General features: G+C 42.9%; 2 protein-coding genes across 5 annotated transcripts in view; one reads left to right on the top strand and one right to left on the bottom strand.

Annotated features, from left to right (window-relative positions):
- Dgk (diacyl glycerol kinase 1) overlaps positions 1–19,542 on the bottom strand; it is a 523,491-nt gene that overhangs the window by 187,465 nt on the left and 316,484 nt on the right. The gene's annotated exons all lie outside the window — the stretch shown is intronic.
- Positions 1,802–18,559, top strand: LOC146185664 (nose resistant to fluoxetine protein 6-like). Its single transcript, XM_084605810.1, has 9 exons — positions 1,802–1,895; positions 3,279–3,461; positions 7,914–8,104; positions 9,327–9,432; positions 10,933–11,014; positions 14,338–14,447; positions 15,232–15,414; positions 17,684–17,777; positions 18,463–18,559. The coding sequence occupies exons 1-9, from the start codon at positions 1,802–1,804 to the stop codon at positions 18,557–18,559; spliced, it is 1,140 nt and encodes a 379-aa protein (XP_084461936.1).

The raw sequence follows: 19,542 nt of genomic DNA on the forward strand, positions 1-19,542 counted from the left end.
TTTTCTTTTTTCGCAGCTTTCAAAGATCGTAAACGTCTGCTGGCGCTCCCATGGTTTGTGTTCGCTGCCTAGCTTACAAAATATAACCCAACGCTATGGCGCAATACTAGGACCACATGGTATAATGTTGATAAATATAGCAGCGTCCTCTGCGAAGCCCCAGGAGACTTCATTTTGACCGTGGCGCTATCAGTCATCGCTGAAACCGTCCTCTGTAAAGGCCGTCGTTCCGGTTCCGATTTCAGACATTGTGTTGAAGATACTCGGTCTAAAGCGTATTCAGTGATATAAACGAGAAAGAGAGGAAACTTACGATCGCCCGACGCAGAAGCAGTTTAGTATTGAGACAGTCGGCATCAAACCCACTCGCAGACCGATCCAAGCAGAGCACTCCTGTAACACGGGAATGCGACCCACAGCCGTTTTCCGGGAAAACGTTTAAAACAACAGGAGACAGACAGAGAGAGAGGGGAGGGAAGGGGGAGGGGGACGTACATGAGAGAGGAGAAGTGTGATAAAAATAGTCGAGTACGAGATGCCTTCCAGAGGCTGTCGCAATATGTCACTGCTGTTCGGCTGAGACACAACTAGCCGGCTTGCACGCATGTGACGAGGCAAGCAAAGACAGAAAGAGTTAACGGCAAACTGAAAAACAAAAGAGCCCCCGCTATGTGCCTATCTTCAGTTGAAAATGATGTAGTGTTGTTGACTACAATCCAGTGATCCAGTCAAATGAGACAAGTCGGATAACCATTATTTGCTCACTGTACTCTGAATCTCAGCTCGCGATTGAAGTCATGCTCTGTAAGCTCACTATTTCGAGTTCGAAAATGTTGATCTTCGAGCTCAGAACATTGTAGATATGATTTACATTTGGCTTCTTCGATCGCACACCTGCAACAAAAACAACAATAAAAAACGAAAATACCGAAAATTGGAAAAAAGAAACAAGGATGAAAACTACGGAATGAAAAATATCTAAAAGTAAAAGGAGTGAAACATGTAGTCCGGGTAGACGACACAGATGCACACCTGTTACAATTTCAGGATTCCGCTCAGTCACTCAGCGCAGCTGGTTATACTCCTAAATGTGTGCACACTGCATGGTTTCTTCGCATGATCCAGAGATGTTTCATTAGAAGCTCTGGGCGATTTTCTAAAGCTGTTTAAGTTACTGAGCTCATTCGGATAGATTTGGTGATGCAGGTTACGACTCTCACCTGGTACTCCACAAAACGAACATAAATCAATGACCACAGTTATATATATATATGAACGTAACATTACATATATATAGTAATGAACGAGGCTCACGAAATAAGGATTAAAATAGAGCAAACTGAACTTCGAGGAAAACAAAAATGAGGAGAAAGCGTACGAAGCACTCAATCAGTTTGCATTAGATGTACCTGCGGAGTAATTACTTCTGCAAATAGAGGAATCTTAATTATGTGTGTCGTGTTTGACTTAGAATAACAAAACAAAAAGAGCACTGCCAGAACTAAATTTCAATCCGGCTGTAATGACAGGATACACGTCAGACACTTGTCACTGGTTCTAGATTAATAAACGTTTCTATACTCTTTGCTGTCTCGGACAGCAATTCGGTGTGCAGCACAACATTTTGTGCTGCTGTCCTGGTATGTCGTGAGACAGGCCAGTTAATGATTTTTGTCTGGGTACTTGAAGGTATATTTTTTTATTTTCTCAATACACTGCCATCGCCAGCGATGTGTAGATGCGTCCACTATGGGTAGAGGGCCTCGTACATCGATCTCGAAATGACCATATCACACTCTGGATGCGGGAGCTCCGCTGTCACATTCCCGTGCCTCTCTGCCGCCTTGGACTACGTCTCCTGACTTCCAACCTGTCCTCTGTTACTCTGTCACACGGTCGGTTATCTGCCTGTTCACCGCTGGCGTTTTAACGTTTGTGTTCGTCGCAAGCTTCAGAAGTAAACAAACAAACCCTGAAGAGACATAGCGAAAGGAAGCTAGGTTAGACAGACACGAGGAGAAAAAATCTATGACCAATGTGGAAAAGGTCATTCGAAAAATAACAGAAATAGGGAGAGGTAGTCTGTAAAGAAAAGGAAACAGACACATTCGTTAAAATACGGTCCTTGTGTAGCCTAATTGAACGCCACTGCGTCGAAATTATCCAGTATCTCTGGTATTCGTTATATTTACTGTTTTGTACATGCAGATGCAGCATGCGGTGTTATGACGTGTACCTCATAGTGGCAGACCCTGGATAATTATCATAATCAGGTTAGTCACGGTTCTATAAAGTCGCATTTCTGAGCAGAGACAATAAGCTCGAAGAAAAGTCCGCTGTCGATGCTAACAGCATTGGAACTAAACAGAATTGCCGTTGCAGCAGCGAAGAACACAAAAGTTACACTTCTTTTCCCGGAAAAACAGCTGATAACGTCTCGCGTGCGGCTACGAACGTTTTGAGCGGAAGTGTCCTACGAAGTACAAACGAAGCACCTAGCAGTTCGTTTCAACAGCGAAGTACCTGAGTGTCGTCACGACAGGCTGAAATCATTATTGAGTGGGAGGCGAGAGAACATAGCTCTTTCAGCTTGATATTCAGAGTACGAGAGTACCGAGAGCGGGATGATAACTTTAGATCACGTATAGATTAGGCACCCATGGCATTCGGCTGCTGCTTCTTCGGGCAGCACCTCACCCTATTAGCGTATTCCCATTTCGCTTTCTATTCAGCATGCATCTGCTAGTCACGTTAGCCTAGTCTGCGATATGGATTCGAATCAACGACATATATAACTGCATGTGTATGCTTTAACGACCTCACACCACGTGACTAACTCATCGGGAGCTGTCAGAAGAGAAGGAGTAGAGGGGGTGCCATCAGTGGAGTAGAAAGAGTAAAAAGGGAATCACACTACCGGTCACATAGTGCGTGGCTTTCGCTCCATAGGTGGAAGCATGGGGATCGGCCAGTTGAATGTGGCTATGAACAGTTAACAACCGCGCACACAAGTATGCCTCCACGTAGCAGGCCCCGCAAAAGCATCGACTCAGAGTATAGGCACAGCGGCGGAGTATAGAAGCCCAAGACCTCAAGAATGCGACCAGATGCGTGGAGAGGAGCGCTCGGTGCTAACAAATGCTTCTCGCTGTCTCCGCTCGATCGGCATATTTAGAGTTACATTGCAGCCACAAAGAATAATGTTTTCGCATTTGCACACGTAAGCAGCGCTGAAGTGTTTGTACAGTTTTCTTCGTTTTTTTTTTTTTTTTTCTCAGTCGACAGCGTCATCACGAGTCGGCGGCTGGACCTGGTCAAGTTCAAAGCTGCGCAATGGGAGCCATTCCTGCGTCGCCTCAACGCCAGCATGCACAGTCAGACGGACGTGAACTTCGTGTGTCGCGCACACATGCAGCGGTTCATCGACGTCATGGTCGAGAGGGACGCTCCGGGTCTAGAACGTGAGACTTCAGCAATTATTGTGCCACATTAAAAGCCTGAATCACAGAGGAGTAAGCAAACTCGAATCAGATAGCGACACAAAGTATAGAGTTAGGGTGGTTTATCGTTATCCCGCAGGATGCCTAAGACAAGACAATGTCTGCCAGTGATGACTGCGTAAGGGTTTATGGGAGTGAGAGCTTGAGTTGAAGTGTCGAAGCATCAGCTACAGATGTTTTTTGTAGTCCTGAAGAGTTCAAAATTATTGGTAGCTCTCAGCGGGATGCCTGGCCCCGCTGATTGGTGACGCCACGTGTGATTAGAGCACCAAAAGGACACGGTGTGAGCGGTACTGTATTGTTCCTCTCGCCGCTGCGTCTTAGCTTTGCCACCACTCACTGAAGCATTTTGAACACTTGTGCTTGAGGATTACAGCGGTGAAAATTTAGAGTGGCACACATGACCAATCTGTTGATGTTATCCTTTTCTAGCGCTTAAGTAAACACTTCATAAGCAGAGCAAGGAATAATTTAGGATAGTTGTCAATTAGAGGAAAATGCAGTTACAACGAAACCAGGGAAAGATTCTTCTTCTGATGCTCGGAAGTATACCATGCGAAATACTGCAAGCGTGCACATTTTTAGTCTCGACAATCCTCGAAAATGCGCGTTGTTCGCTATGGCAGTCAATGACAGCCCTCTGTATTTCCACATTGCATGGGGGGAAAAGTCTAAAGCCTGCCTTGGCGAGCAACTTGACACGCGGCTCGACCGAGGGGTCGAAACGCACAGGTACCACATGCTATCACATTCCTCGCGTAAAGAATTCCGACTTAAGCAGCTTTTTATCGACCGCATACAATTAGAAAATACAAACGCAGAGGCAAAGCACACAAAAAAGAACGACCCTAACGGCAAGCATCTGGAAACTCCCCCCCCCCCCCCCCCCCTCCACGTGGCTCCAAAAAACACGGATAAGCGTTAAATGGTGTTTTGCCGTCAGTACCCGTGGCAGTGCCCGTGGCAAGTAAAACGTGTAGAGCCGCGATTCCGTTTCTTCAAACTCGCCACGTGTTGCTGCTATTCCGGTGACTGGAGCTTTGGAGCGCGAACATCGAGGACGCAGTGCATCTGGTTCTGACAGGACTCGAGCTGCGATCGCATCTCACTAGAGCGAATGTGCCCGGGGGCAGGACATTCTATACCGGGGCAATAAAAAAAGAGAGAGACCGACTGGGGGCGCCGCACAGCGTTTAAACGCCTACGGATGAAATGCTCGGATTTACCGAGGGTATTTCACAGATCAACGTCAGATGCACAAAGAAGTGCATTCGTCACTATGGTGACCATTTCTGTGCGATGATGCAGCCAAGGAAACGGACGCAGACCGAATATGAAATGAATAGAACAACATACCTTAATCCTGTTAGCGATAATTTTTTCAGTTTTCGTTTTCCAATAATTTCCCGAGGAGCCTAACACCGACAGTCGCGCTCTATATCGTGGGCTTTTCCTTTCTTTCTTTCTTTCTTTCTTTCTTTCTTTCTTTCTTTCTTTCTTTCTTTCTTTCTTTCTTTCTTTCTTTCTTTCTTTCTTTCTTTCTTTCTTTCTTTCTTTCTTTCTTTCTTTCTTTCTTTCTTTCTTTCTTTCTTTAGAAGCTTCTTTTTTTTGCGTATTTGCGGAAAAAGGCATTACAATATATTAATGCGAAAGCATTACTTCACCATATTCACAGATTTCTGTCCGCAGAACATGTCCGCAAAATCGTGTCCGCAGCAGTTGTGAGTAATTGTGAAGTGGTAGAGGTTAATGAGTGATGTCAATCAATAGAGGGTAACGTAATATTGTGCCCGAAAATATAATTAGGGCAATAAGTTAATCAGGTAATTAGAATAACTGATTCAGAGGAAAGGAAAGGCGCATTATGTGTCACGCTTGTTCCTTGGACACCTGAAGCGCGCCGCGCCGTAAGGGAAGGGAGGAAGGTGGGTGTGAAAGCGGAAAGAGAGAGAGGTGCCGGTAGTAGATGTGACGTCACGCAACCGAAAATAGAGCCGGAAATGGGCACAGGAAGGGATTGGTGCGCAATTTGAAAGTGCCAAAGACTAAAGTAGGTAAAAAAAGAAATGAATTAATGTGTCGTAGAAGGTGTGATGTCACGAAAGCGGAAGTAGACCCGAAAAAGGATGTAGGATGGGATTGACGCGCAATTTGTAAGTACCAAGGACTAAAATTGGCAAACAAGAAGTGAGTTAAGCTACTAGAAGCAACCAGAAGCAACCAACAACAGCATCCGCGCCTTCGCATTACGCCAATGCAGATTCTGCAGTGCTCTTTAATTTTCCACACTGACAATGGTAGCTGAACAATGACTCCTTTTAAAGTTTATGTAGTCTTCAATGCACCGTGTCATTACCGGAAACATGCTAAACTACCGGTTAAAAATAGATCTCCCCCCCCCCCCCCCCTTCTGCCGTACAGCTAACAGTAGTATTTCGTTTTACGTAGTGCTACAAAACCTACTCCAAAAGTTAGTTCCGATAACTGATTAATGTTGGCCTCTCGTACGAATATCACGTGGGTAATACAGCGGTAGAATGCTACTGTTTACATAACCGTAAAATGTTGGTTCGCAAAAGCGCAAGATAACCATCGAGTGTTGGTCAGCTTAATTTTGTTCTACACTGTTGGCTCACACAATCATAGAACATTTTTTCGTGTAATCTTAGAGTACTAGCGGCCCAACCTTCTTGGTTCCCCCAGACTGTAGAAGACTTTTTCAAACAACCACACAATACCCCCCCTTGTTCCCCTTGTTCCCCTTCCCACCCCCGTAAATTCGATTGGTTTACAACAGCGTACAATTCTGGGCCACAAAACAGAATGTTGGTCCGCATAACTGGACATTTTGGTCCACTGCATAGTAGAATGCTGGTTTCCATGGCTAATATAATCGCATAATGCTCTCTGTGCGATTATATGAACCAGACATACCTATCCCATAAAATCATCCTACTAATTTGGATGTGGGGACTAAAGGTAGAGTTACTGCGATTACTCACGTTTCTTCACCCATTGTTGGAGAACCTATGATTATTTTCTTGCGCTTTGCGCAGCGCTCTCGGGACACTCACATTCGCCACGGTTATGCATATGCTGAGGCGATTGTTATCGTCGTATGCAGATCGGCTACGCTGTAGTGTATTTGCAGCCGTGAAAAATATTATTGCCTGGAATCTTTCCATTGCGGAAAACAACGACATTTAATCTTCTGTGCTAAGGTGGTGAATGTAGGATTTTCATTTTATTGGGATAAACAATTTCATTCTCTTCTCTAAAGCAAAAGCACGAATATATTTTACGTACTCTCCTCTAGAACGCAGATAACGTTGCACTGACCGAGTCGCACAGCGAAGGCTCCAAAGCTGCCTCGTTTCTTTACAAGCTTACACGGGCTCCTTCAGCATGAATGATTGAGCGACAGAGTGTGTTAGCCGTCTACGTAAAGATTATATGACTGCCTGGCGGCTGGCGCGCGCTCGGCGAAACAAGAGACGTAATTGCTCGCTAAGCAGCTTAGCATGATCGAAGGCACAGAGGGAACTGGGCTCCTTTCTTTGGCTCGACAACTTTTTCTTATAAGCTTCGGATAACTTCAGTCCCGTCCCTCTTCGCCACTCCCTCCTTTCATTTCCGCTCGCTTGCTTTTCCTTTCGTGTTAGCACTTATAATTGTTCTTTTCTTCCCCATCCGTTCAAATATTTGCTTTAGTTTCGTTTTCTATCGTGCACTAGGGAAAACGAGATTTGCGCACCTCGGAAGGTTTTCAACGAATTTCGGGGTGCTCAGGAGAATTTGACGATGGTGCTTCTGGCATTGGGTACGAAACAGTAATTCAAGAGAGCTGGACTAGAAAATGTGGCCTTATCGAAATGAAATCGGCGCAAGAGATCTCGTCGACACCTTTAGTGACAACTACTCTAATCCGCATTACTACTGATTCGCGTCAAATACTCCAAGAGATCGCGTTCGGATTAGAGGCTAGAGCGCATATGGCCCGTGTAGTTTCAAAACTCTATTACAGCCTTCGCCATCAAGTGGGAATCTGCCCGGGTGTGTTTGCGGCGAACGGATATTGCCAACGCGGAAAGTGCCAAACAAGTAAAAAAGTTGTAAAGGGTAACATCAGACGAAAAGCTGGCGAGTTACGAGCTGCGGCATTACCCTTATATTTGTGGCGCTCTTCTATTCCGAAAATTGCCGTTCAAAGCATCCGAAAGGTTCTGCTCAACTGCTGTGTACCCCAGTTCAAACGTTCCGCTCGTCCGTTCACGCGCTAGGTTCAAGCGTCAACAGACCACTGGGAGACGCACTCTGGGGTGGGAAGTGAGCTCACTAAATCAACCCGACAGCACTGCGCTGCAAGCTGCTTCATTACGACCGTCACTTAGTTCGCATATCTTGTGGGCGCAGTACTGGACTCCCAGGGATCGTTCCCTACTGGAATGCTCCACGGGTCTTCGGCGGAGATCGGTTCACACAAGGAGTGTTTTGCTGCTGCCCTTACGGACAAGAACGGCGACCCAGTCGGGAAGAAGTTCTGCTCTATTGTGGTGTATCACGCGGCCCGCCTACCAGAATTCCCAGAAGTGGCCAAGAGAGTGGTAAGCACTGGAGCCCGCAGAGAGAGCCAATCAAAATGACGAAAGGGTTGTAAGAACTGTCCGCCAAAGGAAGAGCACTAGAATTACTTATTCAGATATGATTTATAACGACCTGTGTTGGTTACCGCATCATCTCACTTTAAAGTAGTCCTTCATTAAATATTCTAAACAAATGAGACTTGAAAGAGCAGGAAATGCAAAGGCTGAAATGAGACGCGCGGCTCCAACGACACTTGCCCACATTTATTCAACACCTTATTGTTCGCGGTCATGGTTGGCAAATAAATCAGTGCTCTTAAGAATCGCGACGACAACATTCTTGCTAGTTTTACTAACCAGCGATCAAAACAAGGTGTGAATTCAATTCAGATATATTGTAATTGGTAACAGTGGCGCATTGTGAATCCAATGATGGTTTGCCGGCGTGCTTTGCAAGACACAGTCACTGTACTGAGCCAAAACAAAACAGAACAAAAACAAAAAAACAAAAGTCTCTTAGACACATCATGATATCGCACGTATAACAGATAACGACGCATTTCGCAAAGCCATTGTTTTTCTTTGAATGTATCTATGCTTGTTACTATGTTGTTTGCCCTTTACTTCCTGACATAGTTTTTACTTATCCCCACTGCATTGTGAAGTTTTGTTTTCCTTTTTCTTTTTGCGGATGTTTTTTTATGTACTTGTACTGTATTTTTTTCTGTAACTTTGCTGTACGTACATTCATATACTTTTATGTATCCCACTCCCCTCTGTAATGCCCCCGGGCCCTGAGGGTAAATAAATAAATAAATAAATAAATAAATAAATAAATAAATAAATAAATAAATAAATAAATAAATAAATAAATAAATAAATAAATAAATAAATAAATAAATAAATAAATAAATAAATAAATAAATAAATAAATAAATAAATAAATAAATAAATAAATAAATAAATAAATAAATAAAGGCTGTGTTCGCTCCATTGGGTGTTTCCCAAGACAGTGCACTAAGGTCGCTTAATTAGAGAGCTGCATATGCATCAGCAAATGACGTGCGCTAGATTAATTTGCAATTACCTTGTTTTTCATGTCTTTTTGGGCCCAGAAGGGTAATTGTGCCCGCCTTATGTGTCGTTAGGCGTGCTGGTTGCGTAATGCTGCGAATCGTTTCGCTTCGGGCACAGCTCGTAGCACTCAAGCTGACTTGTATAATTTGTTTACTTCGTGCTGCAGCAAAGGAAAGCGAAGTTGTTCGCCTTCGAGCAGTCCATGCTGAAAATTGGCGCCTGCCTCCCGTCTTCGTGCAGCGACGGAGACATCGCGATATTACTGAACCCAGGTAACACACAGACGTCATACAGCAGTCTCTTCAGCACTTGCCGGAAGTTTTTTCACAGCCCCCTTGGTTGCTATAATTTGATAAGTCGGTAACTCGTAAGCACCTCTTGCCTCTAAATGAGAGCACATCCCTCATAAATCTTATTGAAAATCTTGTTCGCCCTTCGCAGTGCATGCACGTTCAGCAACCTTGCAGGGCGTTTGCGTGCAGCAATAAGTCCGCATATTTTGCGTGCTAAAAACAACACATGCCAGCCAAATACCCTTAAAAATAACACGAATTCGTCTACATCCAAGTTTTTTTAGCGGTGGGGGCATGACACTGTTATTTTCATGCGTGTAGTTGTCAAAAGAGTTGTCAAACTAAATATGGGAAGAGACATAAAGTAAGTAACAGTGAAGGTTAATCAAGGCACATGGACTGTTTTCCTGTTTTGAGAGTAACTTTCCCTGCCTAAATGAAGAAAAAGGCCTGCCGCATGCACGCGTACACACAGGCGTATACGCTCAGAGGCCAAGAAAGGGTAATAATAAGTGGACGCCGAAGAATAGAAGAGTGAGCCATTCAGCGCCCCTGTACGGAGGCAAGCATGCACTTCCTGTGATGTAAATAAGCCTAATGGGGTCTAGTTGTGAGGTAGCTTAAGGATTGCAAACCTGTCCTGCTAACCTAAACTCAGTCGTTGTCTTCGACACGCAATATCGTCGCCCCAATGCCTCTCTTGGATAGCCCTTTTTCGTAAAGTAGGCTCTAGGATAAATTTGATTTTATCGAAATATGTAAACGTCATGATGACCAATATTGAGGTATTTTTCACTGCTAGACGAACATAGCCACACTACGGAATACAAAGAGCAGCCAATTTACCACCGAACCAGTTCAAAAGCCGTTTTCTCCCTGAGTCCACTTGCAGTTGTAATATGCTTCCAGAATCACCTTTTCAGGCTTGTGGACTCAACAAGACGTTTCCGGAACATATTTTGGATGGCTCAAGTCTATTTTTAGTTCCTACTAATTTATATTGCGCAGCTGTTTTTATATTTTCGCATCTAAAGGAAGCAATGAATTTATTGCTCTATGGCTCTCTGCTCGAGTCAATATAGAATTGCAGCGTCTTGAAATAAATAAACAAATGAGTAAATTGTTAGTTAATTATTTAATATAAAGTCATCTACAAAGAAAAAATTACGAATTTCTGAGATTTCTACTTTCGATAAATGAAAACAAGAGAAAAGAGAGAAAAGAATTAGGGAGGATAGGGACAAAACGATACTCTCGTCTGGAGTAGTCTACGATTCAGCCCCAATCGTAGCCATTTTTTTTTTGTGTGTGTGTTTTCTTGTTGCCCTCGCTTGTGTGTCCTCTCTTCACCCCCCTGAGAGTTAGCTGAGATAAGCGGAAGAGGCCATCAACAGGACCAGATTTCCGTTCTTCATATGAGCGCTCCTTCGAGCCCGGCCCTTGCAAAGTTCCCCTCACGTGGCTCTCTTGCCTGCGCAGCTCTTTCAGAGTGGAATGCGTCGACTTTCGTTAACCTCTGCGACTACAACCAGCCAATCGAGGAGCCGTCCGTCTTTATCATGTGAGTGAGTCGAACGACGCCGCGCACCTCGTGCGCTTATACGCGGATCAATTACACCTAAATGCCGCACGATCAACGTGCGCGTCCTCTCCTCCCTCCCTATTTCTCTTTTTTTTTTCTTGCTTTCTTCCTTTTGGTTCCTTAATTACTGTTTCCTTCCTTTTTTTGACTCTTTTGTTTTCGTTTCTTTCTTTCTTTCTTTCTTTCTTTCTTTCTTTCTATCTTTCTTTCTTTCTTTCTTATTCCTTCTTTCTTTCTTTCTTTCTTTCTTTCTTTCTTTCTTTCTTTCTTTCTTATTCCTTCTTTCTTTCTTTCTTTCTTTCTTTCTTATTCCTTCCTTCTTTCTTTCTTTCTTTCTTTCTTTCTTTCTTTCTTTCTTATTCCTTCTTTCTTTCTTTCTTTCTTTCTTTCTTTCTTTCTTTCTTTCTTTCTTTCTTTCTTTCTTTCTTTCTTTCTTTCTTTCTTTCTTTCTTTCTTTCTTATTCTTTCTTTCTTTCTTTCTTTCTTTCTTTCTTTCTTTCTTTCTTTCTTTCTTTCTTTCTTTCTTTCTTTCTTATTCCTTCCTTCTTTCTTTCTTTCTTTCTTTCTTTCTTATTCTTTCTTTCTTTCTTTCTTTCTTTCTTATTCCTTCTTTCTTTCTTTCTTTCTTTCTTTCTTTCTTTCTTTCTTATTCCTTCTTTCTTTCTTTCTTTCTTTCTTTCTTTCTTTCTTTCTTTCTTTCTTTCTTATTCCTTCTTTCTTTCTTTCTTTCTTTCTTATTCCTTCTTTCTTTCTTTCTTTCTTTCTTTCTTATTCCTTCTTTCTTTCTTTCTTTCTTTCTTTCTTTCTCTCTTTCTTTCTTATTCCTTCTTTCTTTCTTTCTTTCTTTCTTTCTTTCTTTCTTTCTTTCTTTCTTTCTTTCTTTCTTTCTTATTCCTTCTTTCTTTCTTTCTTTCTTCCTTTCTTTCTTTCTTTCTTCCTTTCTTTCTTTCTTTCTTATTCTTTCTTTCTTTCTTTCTTTCTTTCTTTCTTTCTTTCTTATTCCTTCTTTCTTTCTTTCTTATTCCTTCTTTCTTTCTTTCTTTCTTTCTTTCTTTCTTATTCCTTCTTTCTTTCTTTCTTTCTTTCTTTCTTATTCCTTCTTTCTTTCTTTCTTTCTTCCTTTCTTTCTTATTCTTTCTTTCTTTCTTTCTTTCTTTCTTTCTTCCTTATTCCTTCTTTCTTTCTTTCTTTCTTTCTTTCTTATTCCTTCTTTCTTTCTTTCTTTCTTTCTTTCTTTCTTATTCTTTCTTTCTTTCTTTCTTTCTTTCTTTCTTTCTTATTCCTTCTTTCTTTCTTTCTTTCTTTCTTTCTTTCTTTCTATCTTTCTTATTCCTTCTTTCTTTCTTTCTTTCTTTCTTTCTTTCTTTCTTTCTTTTCTTTCTTTCTTTCTTTCTTATTCCTTCTTTCTTTCTTTCTTTCTTTCTTTCTTTCTTTCTTTCTTTCTTTCTTTCTTTCTTTCTTTCTTTCTTTCTTTCTTTCTTTCTTTCTTTCTTATTCCTTCTTTCTTTCTTTCTTTCTTTCTTATTCTTCTTTTCTTTCTTTCTTTCTTTCTTTCTTTCTTTCTTATTCCTTCTTTCTTTCTTTCTTTCTTTCTTTCTTTCTTATGCCTTCTTTCTTCCTTTCTTTCTTTCTTTCTTTCTGTCTGTTTCGCTCTTTACTGCCAATTATTGCCAGTGCTCGCTTTAATACGCAGCACTTGTTTAACACGGCGCTAGCATAAACAATGGGAAACAATACTAGAAAACTCAATAATAAGCCAAATGCATTCATCACTTTAGACAGATCTTGCAGCTGTTGCTCAATGACACAGCATGCTCAATTTTATATGAAAGAGTGAATGCGTGAGGTTTTTTCACGCGTGTGAACCAGAAGCGAGGTTCACGCCGTGAAGCGTTCGTGCAGTGTGGTACCGCTAGTCACGCTTCGAACCGGCAATGACCGCCCAGTGCACAACACGCCTCTCTGAACAGTCGATGGGACGGGTAGTAGCAGAAGTGATTCTTCAGCGCGGCCGCATCATCCCAGCGATTACTTCACCTCTTTGTATTGCTTCTCTCATGCCACGGACGGGAAATGCCAATCGGCAGCTCCGATACCGACTGCTTGAAGGCAATGATGGACCGGAGAGAAATACACACTGTAAAGTACAGGGGGTGGCTGAACAGCACATTTAGTTAATCCCTGTTGCTCCTAAGGTCTTAAGCGCATGATTTCATTCTGAACGAGACTACAGTTACGATTATAATCAAAGTGACTAAAGTTTCCGGATTATTATTCAGCGCACATGAAAGAGAGAAAGAGAGCGATAAAAATAATAAAAAATGGCGACAAAAATGGCTGGGACTGAAGTGCAATGATGCAAGAGAATAAGAAACGTTCCCGAATTTGCTTGCGAATTAGCATGCGCTATTGGTTATGAAACCGACATGTACATCGTGACTGCCCAGAGCACTGCTTCGAGGCTTGAGCCGATGTTATATCCTAGTTTGTGTTGTCTGACGTTCTGGTGTTCATATCGTCCGCCATGACGAGTAGCAAACTGGAGATATCAAAGGCGTCGCAACGCTTCAGCCTACGATAAACGTCGCGACGAGTGATAACAAAATTTGGCAGGAAATGTGTTTATTATTGCGAATGCTTCAATAAAAGAAAGAAGAAGAAGACAAGGACAGTTTTCTCCAACTTCCCCTCGCCTTTTTATGCTGTCATATCTAGCTCCATTTAATGTGCAAGTACCAACTGAGTTCCCTTTTCTGAGTTCCCGTACAAGCGCCCACCCCTCATGTAATGTCCCATCTGGGGGCCCTTGAGGTTCTAATAAATAAAAAAAAAATAAATAAAAAGAAGATTCCTTATGTCATTCCAGCCAGCTTATCAGAGAAGAGCATTTTAATTAGACCTATGATAAGATTATGTCCAGCCAACCCTCTGTATATCGGCTCAACTTTATTCAGATTATAAGTGTTGGAGTGTGGTTTCTAGCGTTTAATGTCCCATATCAAATCGGACTAAGGGAGATTCCTTAACGGAGGGATGAGGAAACTTTAACCACTGGTGTTCTTTATAGTACAGTGACGACACACAGTAGATGGGGGCCTTACTGTTCGCCACCATGAAAACGCGGCCGCTGCGGTCGGGACTTGATCCCGCGTCCTTGGCTTCAGAAGTCGAGCGCCGTAACCACACCCAGGAGGGGTTAATGGCAGGTTCCAGAGCGTTCGGGTGCATTAAATGAAACCCGCTGTCGGAATATACGACGCCGACTCAAGAATATGGCGTTCACATCTGGCTTTCCACGACAGCATCATCCTGGGTGCTTTTGTTGCTGCGGTGGTCTTGGCCACAGCTCTGGACGTCATCAGCCGACTAAAGCCCACTTTTATGGATCAGGCTTCCGGTGACGCAGACAGTGGTAAGAAAAAAGATAAACATTTACTTCAGAGCGGATCAATATAGTAGAATAAAACAAAGCAGTACTGATGATTTAGAATAAACAAGAAACAAAATGAAAAAAAAAAAAGCAGGTGAACATAAATGACATAACAGCCGGAAGATATAGCTATAAAACTTAGTAAATAGTAGTATGAACTGATTCGTATGCTTCTTTTTTATGTGCTCTCTTTTCCGTCTCTTTGTTACGAACTGAAACGAGCCGTCGTTGGGTTGCTTTTGAACTGGACGTACTTTTGAACTGGAGCACTTTCCCAAATTAAGACCTTCAACTCTACAGTTGTGAAGAACTGAGGTCGAAAAATAAATAGGGCATTCGCGATAAATCTAAAAGAAAACAAAGACTAATTAATAAATAAAAAAAACAATTAGTGTGAATACTTGCCTCGGATGCAGCAAGACTGAATGGATTTAAAAGATCTTACAGAACTGTGAACCCTTGCTCAAGTGCCCAGAAGAGTCACTTTTTGTTTCTTCTTCATCTTTATGACTGTCTTCTTCGTGCAAAAAAGGTCAGTCAGCCCCCTCTCCTTTCTCTCTCTATTTCGCTCCTTGGCACCCCATTGTGAATACGAATCACTATGTTGTTATCTTACGTCATGCAGTTGCACAAAACTAGTGTCAGCGAGCGAGAACTTTGTGCCAATCGGAGGAAGGCCGCTCGGGGATTCATCAAGCACAGTGTTGCAAAAGTGGATCGCGCAAACGGGACCTTTTTGCTTCACCCTCTCCCTTCCCTGTGACAGCGTCAGGGAACAAGATGCTGGCTCAGTTCCAGACGCTCTCCGTGCTCGAGGCAGCGCGGTCCACGTTCCGCATGGACGGTGGACAAGGCGACCGGCTCGATATCTTCAACGGCTTGCGGGTGCTGGCCCTGGTTTGGGTCGTCACCATTCATACTCACATCTACATGGACGAATCGCTCATCGGTGAGAGGCTGCCACGCGTTTCCTTGTGTGTGCATTGTTTTAAATAAAGTTTGTCTATCCGAAAGGATCATCTAAGCGAGTGAGGAGAGTACGGCTTTCCACGCATACATAATACACGCACCTGTCTAAACCTTTGTACGATGCTGCGTGTGCTTTTGGACTCGGATTAGCCTCGGCGTCCTGCCATCGTTAGTTTGTTGTCCGCGACCATAGCCCAGTATACAATCAAGTGCGCAGAAGCTCTTCAGAAATTGTGTGACAGAGTAGGCATTGTGTTCACAATGCAGAGGCGAACCAGAGAACGGGCCCATTCAGCATACCGTTCGCATTGACGTTTATTTAGAAAGAGGAATCACTCGTCATCGCCTCGCGTCGAAACTGTCTATACCTCTGTGTGTCTGCGTCCTTCCGCTGGTTTTAATCCCTACAAATATGCACCAACTGACTGAGCTCTTCATTTTATATGTATACATTGAAGCCCTTTAAATTTTTGCAGCGTGGGCTGCATCCCTTAGAGTTTCAGTGGGATCTTCTCGGAATACCAGCGAGGCAATGACGCCTATATGAAATTCGCTGAAGCGCGATCTTGTGTTCTGCGCATGCGCGACGGTATAGAGCATGCGCAGAGCGAAATGTCGCACACAGGAGATTCCTGGTACGATAAGCATCGAAGCCACTCTGCCAGCGTCACAGTGTAACGTCACGCATCATGTTATGGACGCATAACAAATAAACGATATAAACACTGTATGGCCGAGAACGCGGGATTCGGACTCGTGCCGAAGCGCGCAGGGCAGCTTTCCTGGCCTCTGCATTAAGCAACAGCGCCATTGCCACTATGCTTTGTCCCATTATTGCACAGGAAAACCTCCGAAAGGGAAAAACCCGAACAGCTCGAGTATAAAACCACCGGGCTGCTTAAGGCAAACCCACCACACACCCAGCAATTCCCTACCATCGCAAATGTCAAATTTCCGGGAAGCGCCCTCAAGCATTAAGATAGGGCAGCCAGCTATGCGGCTATTCTAAGGCAGCATATACTCCCCACACCAAAGCGCACCGCTTTCAGACTTATATAATCATGGAGATTCAACACGGCGGTCTATCATACGATCCTTCCACGAACTGAATAGCCCCATCAACATAAATAACAAGGCACAACAGTTTTTCTCAACAGATAAAGACCGAATACTATAGTGTGTTTTCAACGTCCTTTTTAGGCGTTCGGTGTAATACGTACTAGAAGAACACATCACTATGATACGGAACAAAACAATGATCTATGATTTCTGGCGTATTACACAGGCGGCAATTCACTGACCACGAAACAAGCATCGCTTTAGCGTGAAGCCAAAGTTAGAAAGACAGCGTTGATGCATGTGATTTAAAGAGCAACGTTTTTGCAGCATATTGAATGCACATGTGCTTACCGCGCTTTAAAACGCTAGTGTCGAAACCCCTGACTAGATTTCCGATACAAAGACTCAGTATGGACCTGAGACGTCTGCTTCCTGGATAAGCTAAACAGGTAATCTAAAGAAACGTGCTGACTGAGGAAATTGAAAGTATCCGCAACTTCTTTAAGGAATCCTCATAGAGTCCCTTGGTGCCAATAGATAAGGCAAATGAGAAGTGATACGGCGAATAACACAGCTACAAAAAAAGGGGCGGTTTTTCAGTTTGAGAAATAAATAAAAACGCGAAACAAGTTGAACTCAAGCAGTTGGCCAAGCAGGGACGGTGCACTAGCAAGCGAAAATTTGAACAAGTGGCCATTTCTCAAAAAGTGCGCAGTGCCGGCAAGTATAGAAAATTAAGTGAAAGGTTAGACACAAGAAGCACACGGGAGAAGCGAGGGGAAGTGAGGAGGAATTACCCCACGTTCAGTAATGCCGTCGCTCGTGACGCAGCAAAAGACGCGAATCAATGTTGGTAAGCATCCTGGCGATTGAAACTATGTCTCAGTTATTCGAGGTGTTACAAAGTAAAGGGACTTGAATTCTGCATTTTCAACGTCTGGGCCCGGGTGAGGACTCGGCCATGGGCCAATGTTTAGCGAGTACAAGCAGAAATTCCAGGCAATCCGGACAGAGGCAAAACCGGAGCCTTTGTAATATGCTGCAAAAAAAAAAAAAAAAAGACACTACAGAAAAGTGGTAAAACTTAAGAAAAGTGCAGTAGTGAAAATAAGAGAAAGTGGGATTTAGTAGCTCACGACCTTTAGCTGCCTCTTTTATCTGTTCCTTTTTTTTTTTTCTTACCTCCACAGACAACGTCAATGAAATGTACAAAATGTCAAGAACCCTTGCACGACAATTCATTGTGAACGCAAGCATGAGCGTTGGAATATTTATGACCGTGAGGTACGTCTAAACAATCATTTTATTCAGTTTTCTTGCCGCGCTCCGGCTGAAGAATGTGCGCGCACCGAGTGAGAAAATGGTTGAGAAAAGGAACGAAGCCAATGTTTGGCAAGCTGAAGGAAGAGCAGCATGAATGTGCTTGCAACGAGAAAACCTCAGCTACCTTTAGTGGTAGCTCATTGTTAAGCGCGACTCTTCACTCACATATGCGATATAGGAGCGAACTCTTTGAAACGCTAGGTCGAAACATGAAAGCACCTCAAAAAAACGGCCTTACGGTCGTGAAGATTACCAGCTGGCTGCGCCGCTAGTTTCACTAATTATTCAGCTCGTCAAGTTTAACTTTACGTTTTCTTTTATCGGTTATTTGGCATACTTTCTTCGTTGTTGCAAAAACTAGGGCAATTATAGCAGTGAACACCAGATGCTTCAAGGCTGCATGTTCTATATTTCTGTTTTATTTTTATTGACCATTTCACCTGCACGATAAGCATGCCTCCTGCATACCGTAAGATGCTTTCGTTTGTTTTTTCTTTTTTTAGGAATGACAACTGTGTGAAAATGCCTTGACGTATCTATTTATCACTTTTTTTTTTCTTTGTTCACGATGAAACACTTCTGAGTCCATGGCTGCTGACGATGCGCATGTCAGTTTAACGAGCATGCGATTCTGATGTATTTGCAGCGGCTTCATGCAGTGGATGACAGTTTCTAAACGATCGAGTGAGGAGCACGGAAAGGTCACCTACTTCGTCCTAGTACTCCGGCGATACCTCAGGTGAGCTTTGAGTTTCTTGTATGTGAAAGAAGAAAACAAATAAAAGAAATAAATGCTTGTCGACTTATTTGGTTGGAAACAAAATTGGTATAACATAGCCAGGAACACCGCACATCGAAAATGCACAAGTTATAGATTAAACAACACGAGCAGCAAAGGTTGAGTGTCTAACACGGATAAATATTTTCCGAGTGGCCTTGAACTATCCCTGCTTTGTGTCTATAGTGGCTATCCTATCCTTCATAATTCAGAACATTCGCCCATCACTTGGCTGTCTGCTGAGCCCTTTTAACATAACTGTTACACTGAAAGGTAAATTGCATAGTTATAGATAAATGTATTCATCCAGTATAAAGACAAGTTGGTTCCATCCTTTGTAAACATTCAAGTTCGCGTTAAGAGTTTTCTTTATGGAGGTAACTACGAGAGAAGACTCAAACTATACTAAAATCTGGTGCGTCCCGAAGGAAGAGAGAAGTCTGTCCAGTCGCTGCTCTGAAGTATTCTATCGAGTTTATCAATCTTGTTTTTTTTTTTTTTTTTTTTTTTTTTTTTTTTCAAAGGCTTGCCATGTGGCACAGAATGAGGATGCATTTTAGCCTTTTTTGTGTCTTACAGTCGTTTCTGTGAGCCCTTTAAACCTCGCGAGGCTAACACGCGATTCAGCGTGATTCCGGTGTTTTGAGTGCCACGTACGCAGTGCCATATTTTTGACTGTTAGAGTTTTTCGACCGTACGTTGTTTAGGGACTGGAATCATTAGCCCGAGCATCATGCGTCTAGAAGCATTCCGTGCATAAATGAAATGCCATTCCGTGGTGTAGTCAGCAAGTCAATAGGCTGTTGATCCTCAAATGGAGACTGACATCATTACACCGCCTTTTTTTTTTATTTTATTTTATTTTTTTTTTGGGGGGGGGGGGGGGGGCATTTTGGCATTGAATTTCGCGGTATAGCGTACAGCGAAAGCGTCGCAGTCATCAATGCA

Source organism: Amblyomma maculatum, chromosome 6 (genome assembly GCF_055883805.1).
Source record: "Amblyomma maculatum isolate TAMU_Amacu chromosome 6, ASM5588380v1, whole genome shotgun sequence".
In the NCBI taxonomy this organism is placed as follows: Eukaryota; Metazoa; Arthropoda; class Arachnida; order Ixodida; family Ixodidae; genus Amblyomma; species Amblyomma maculatum.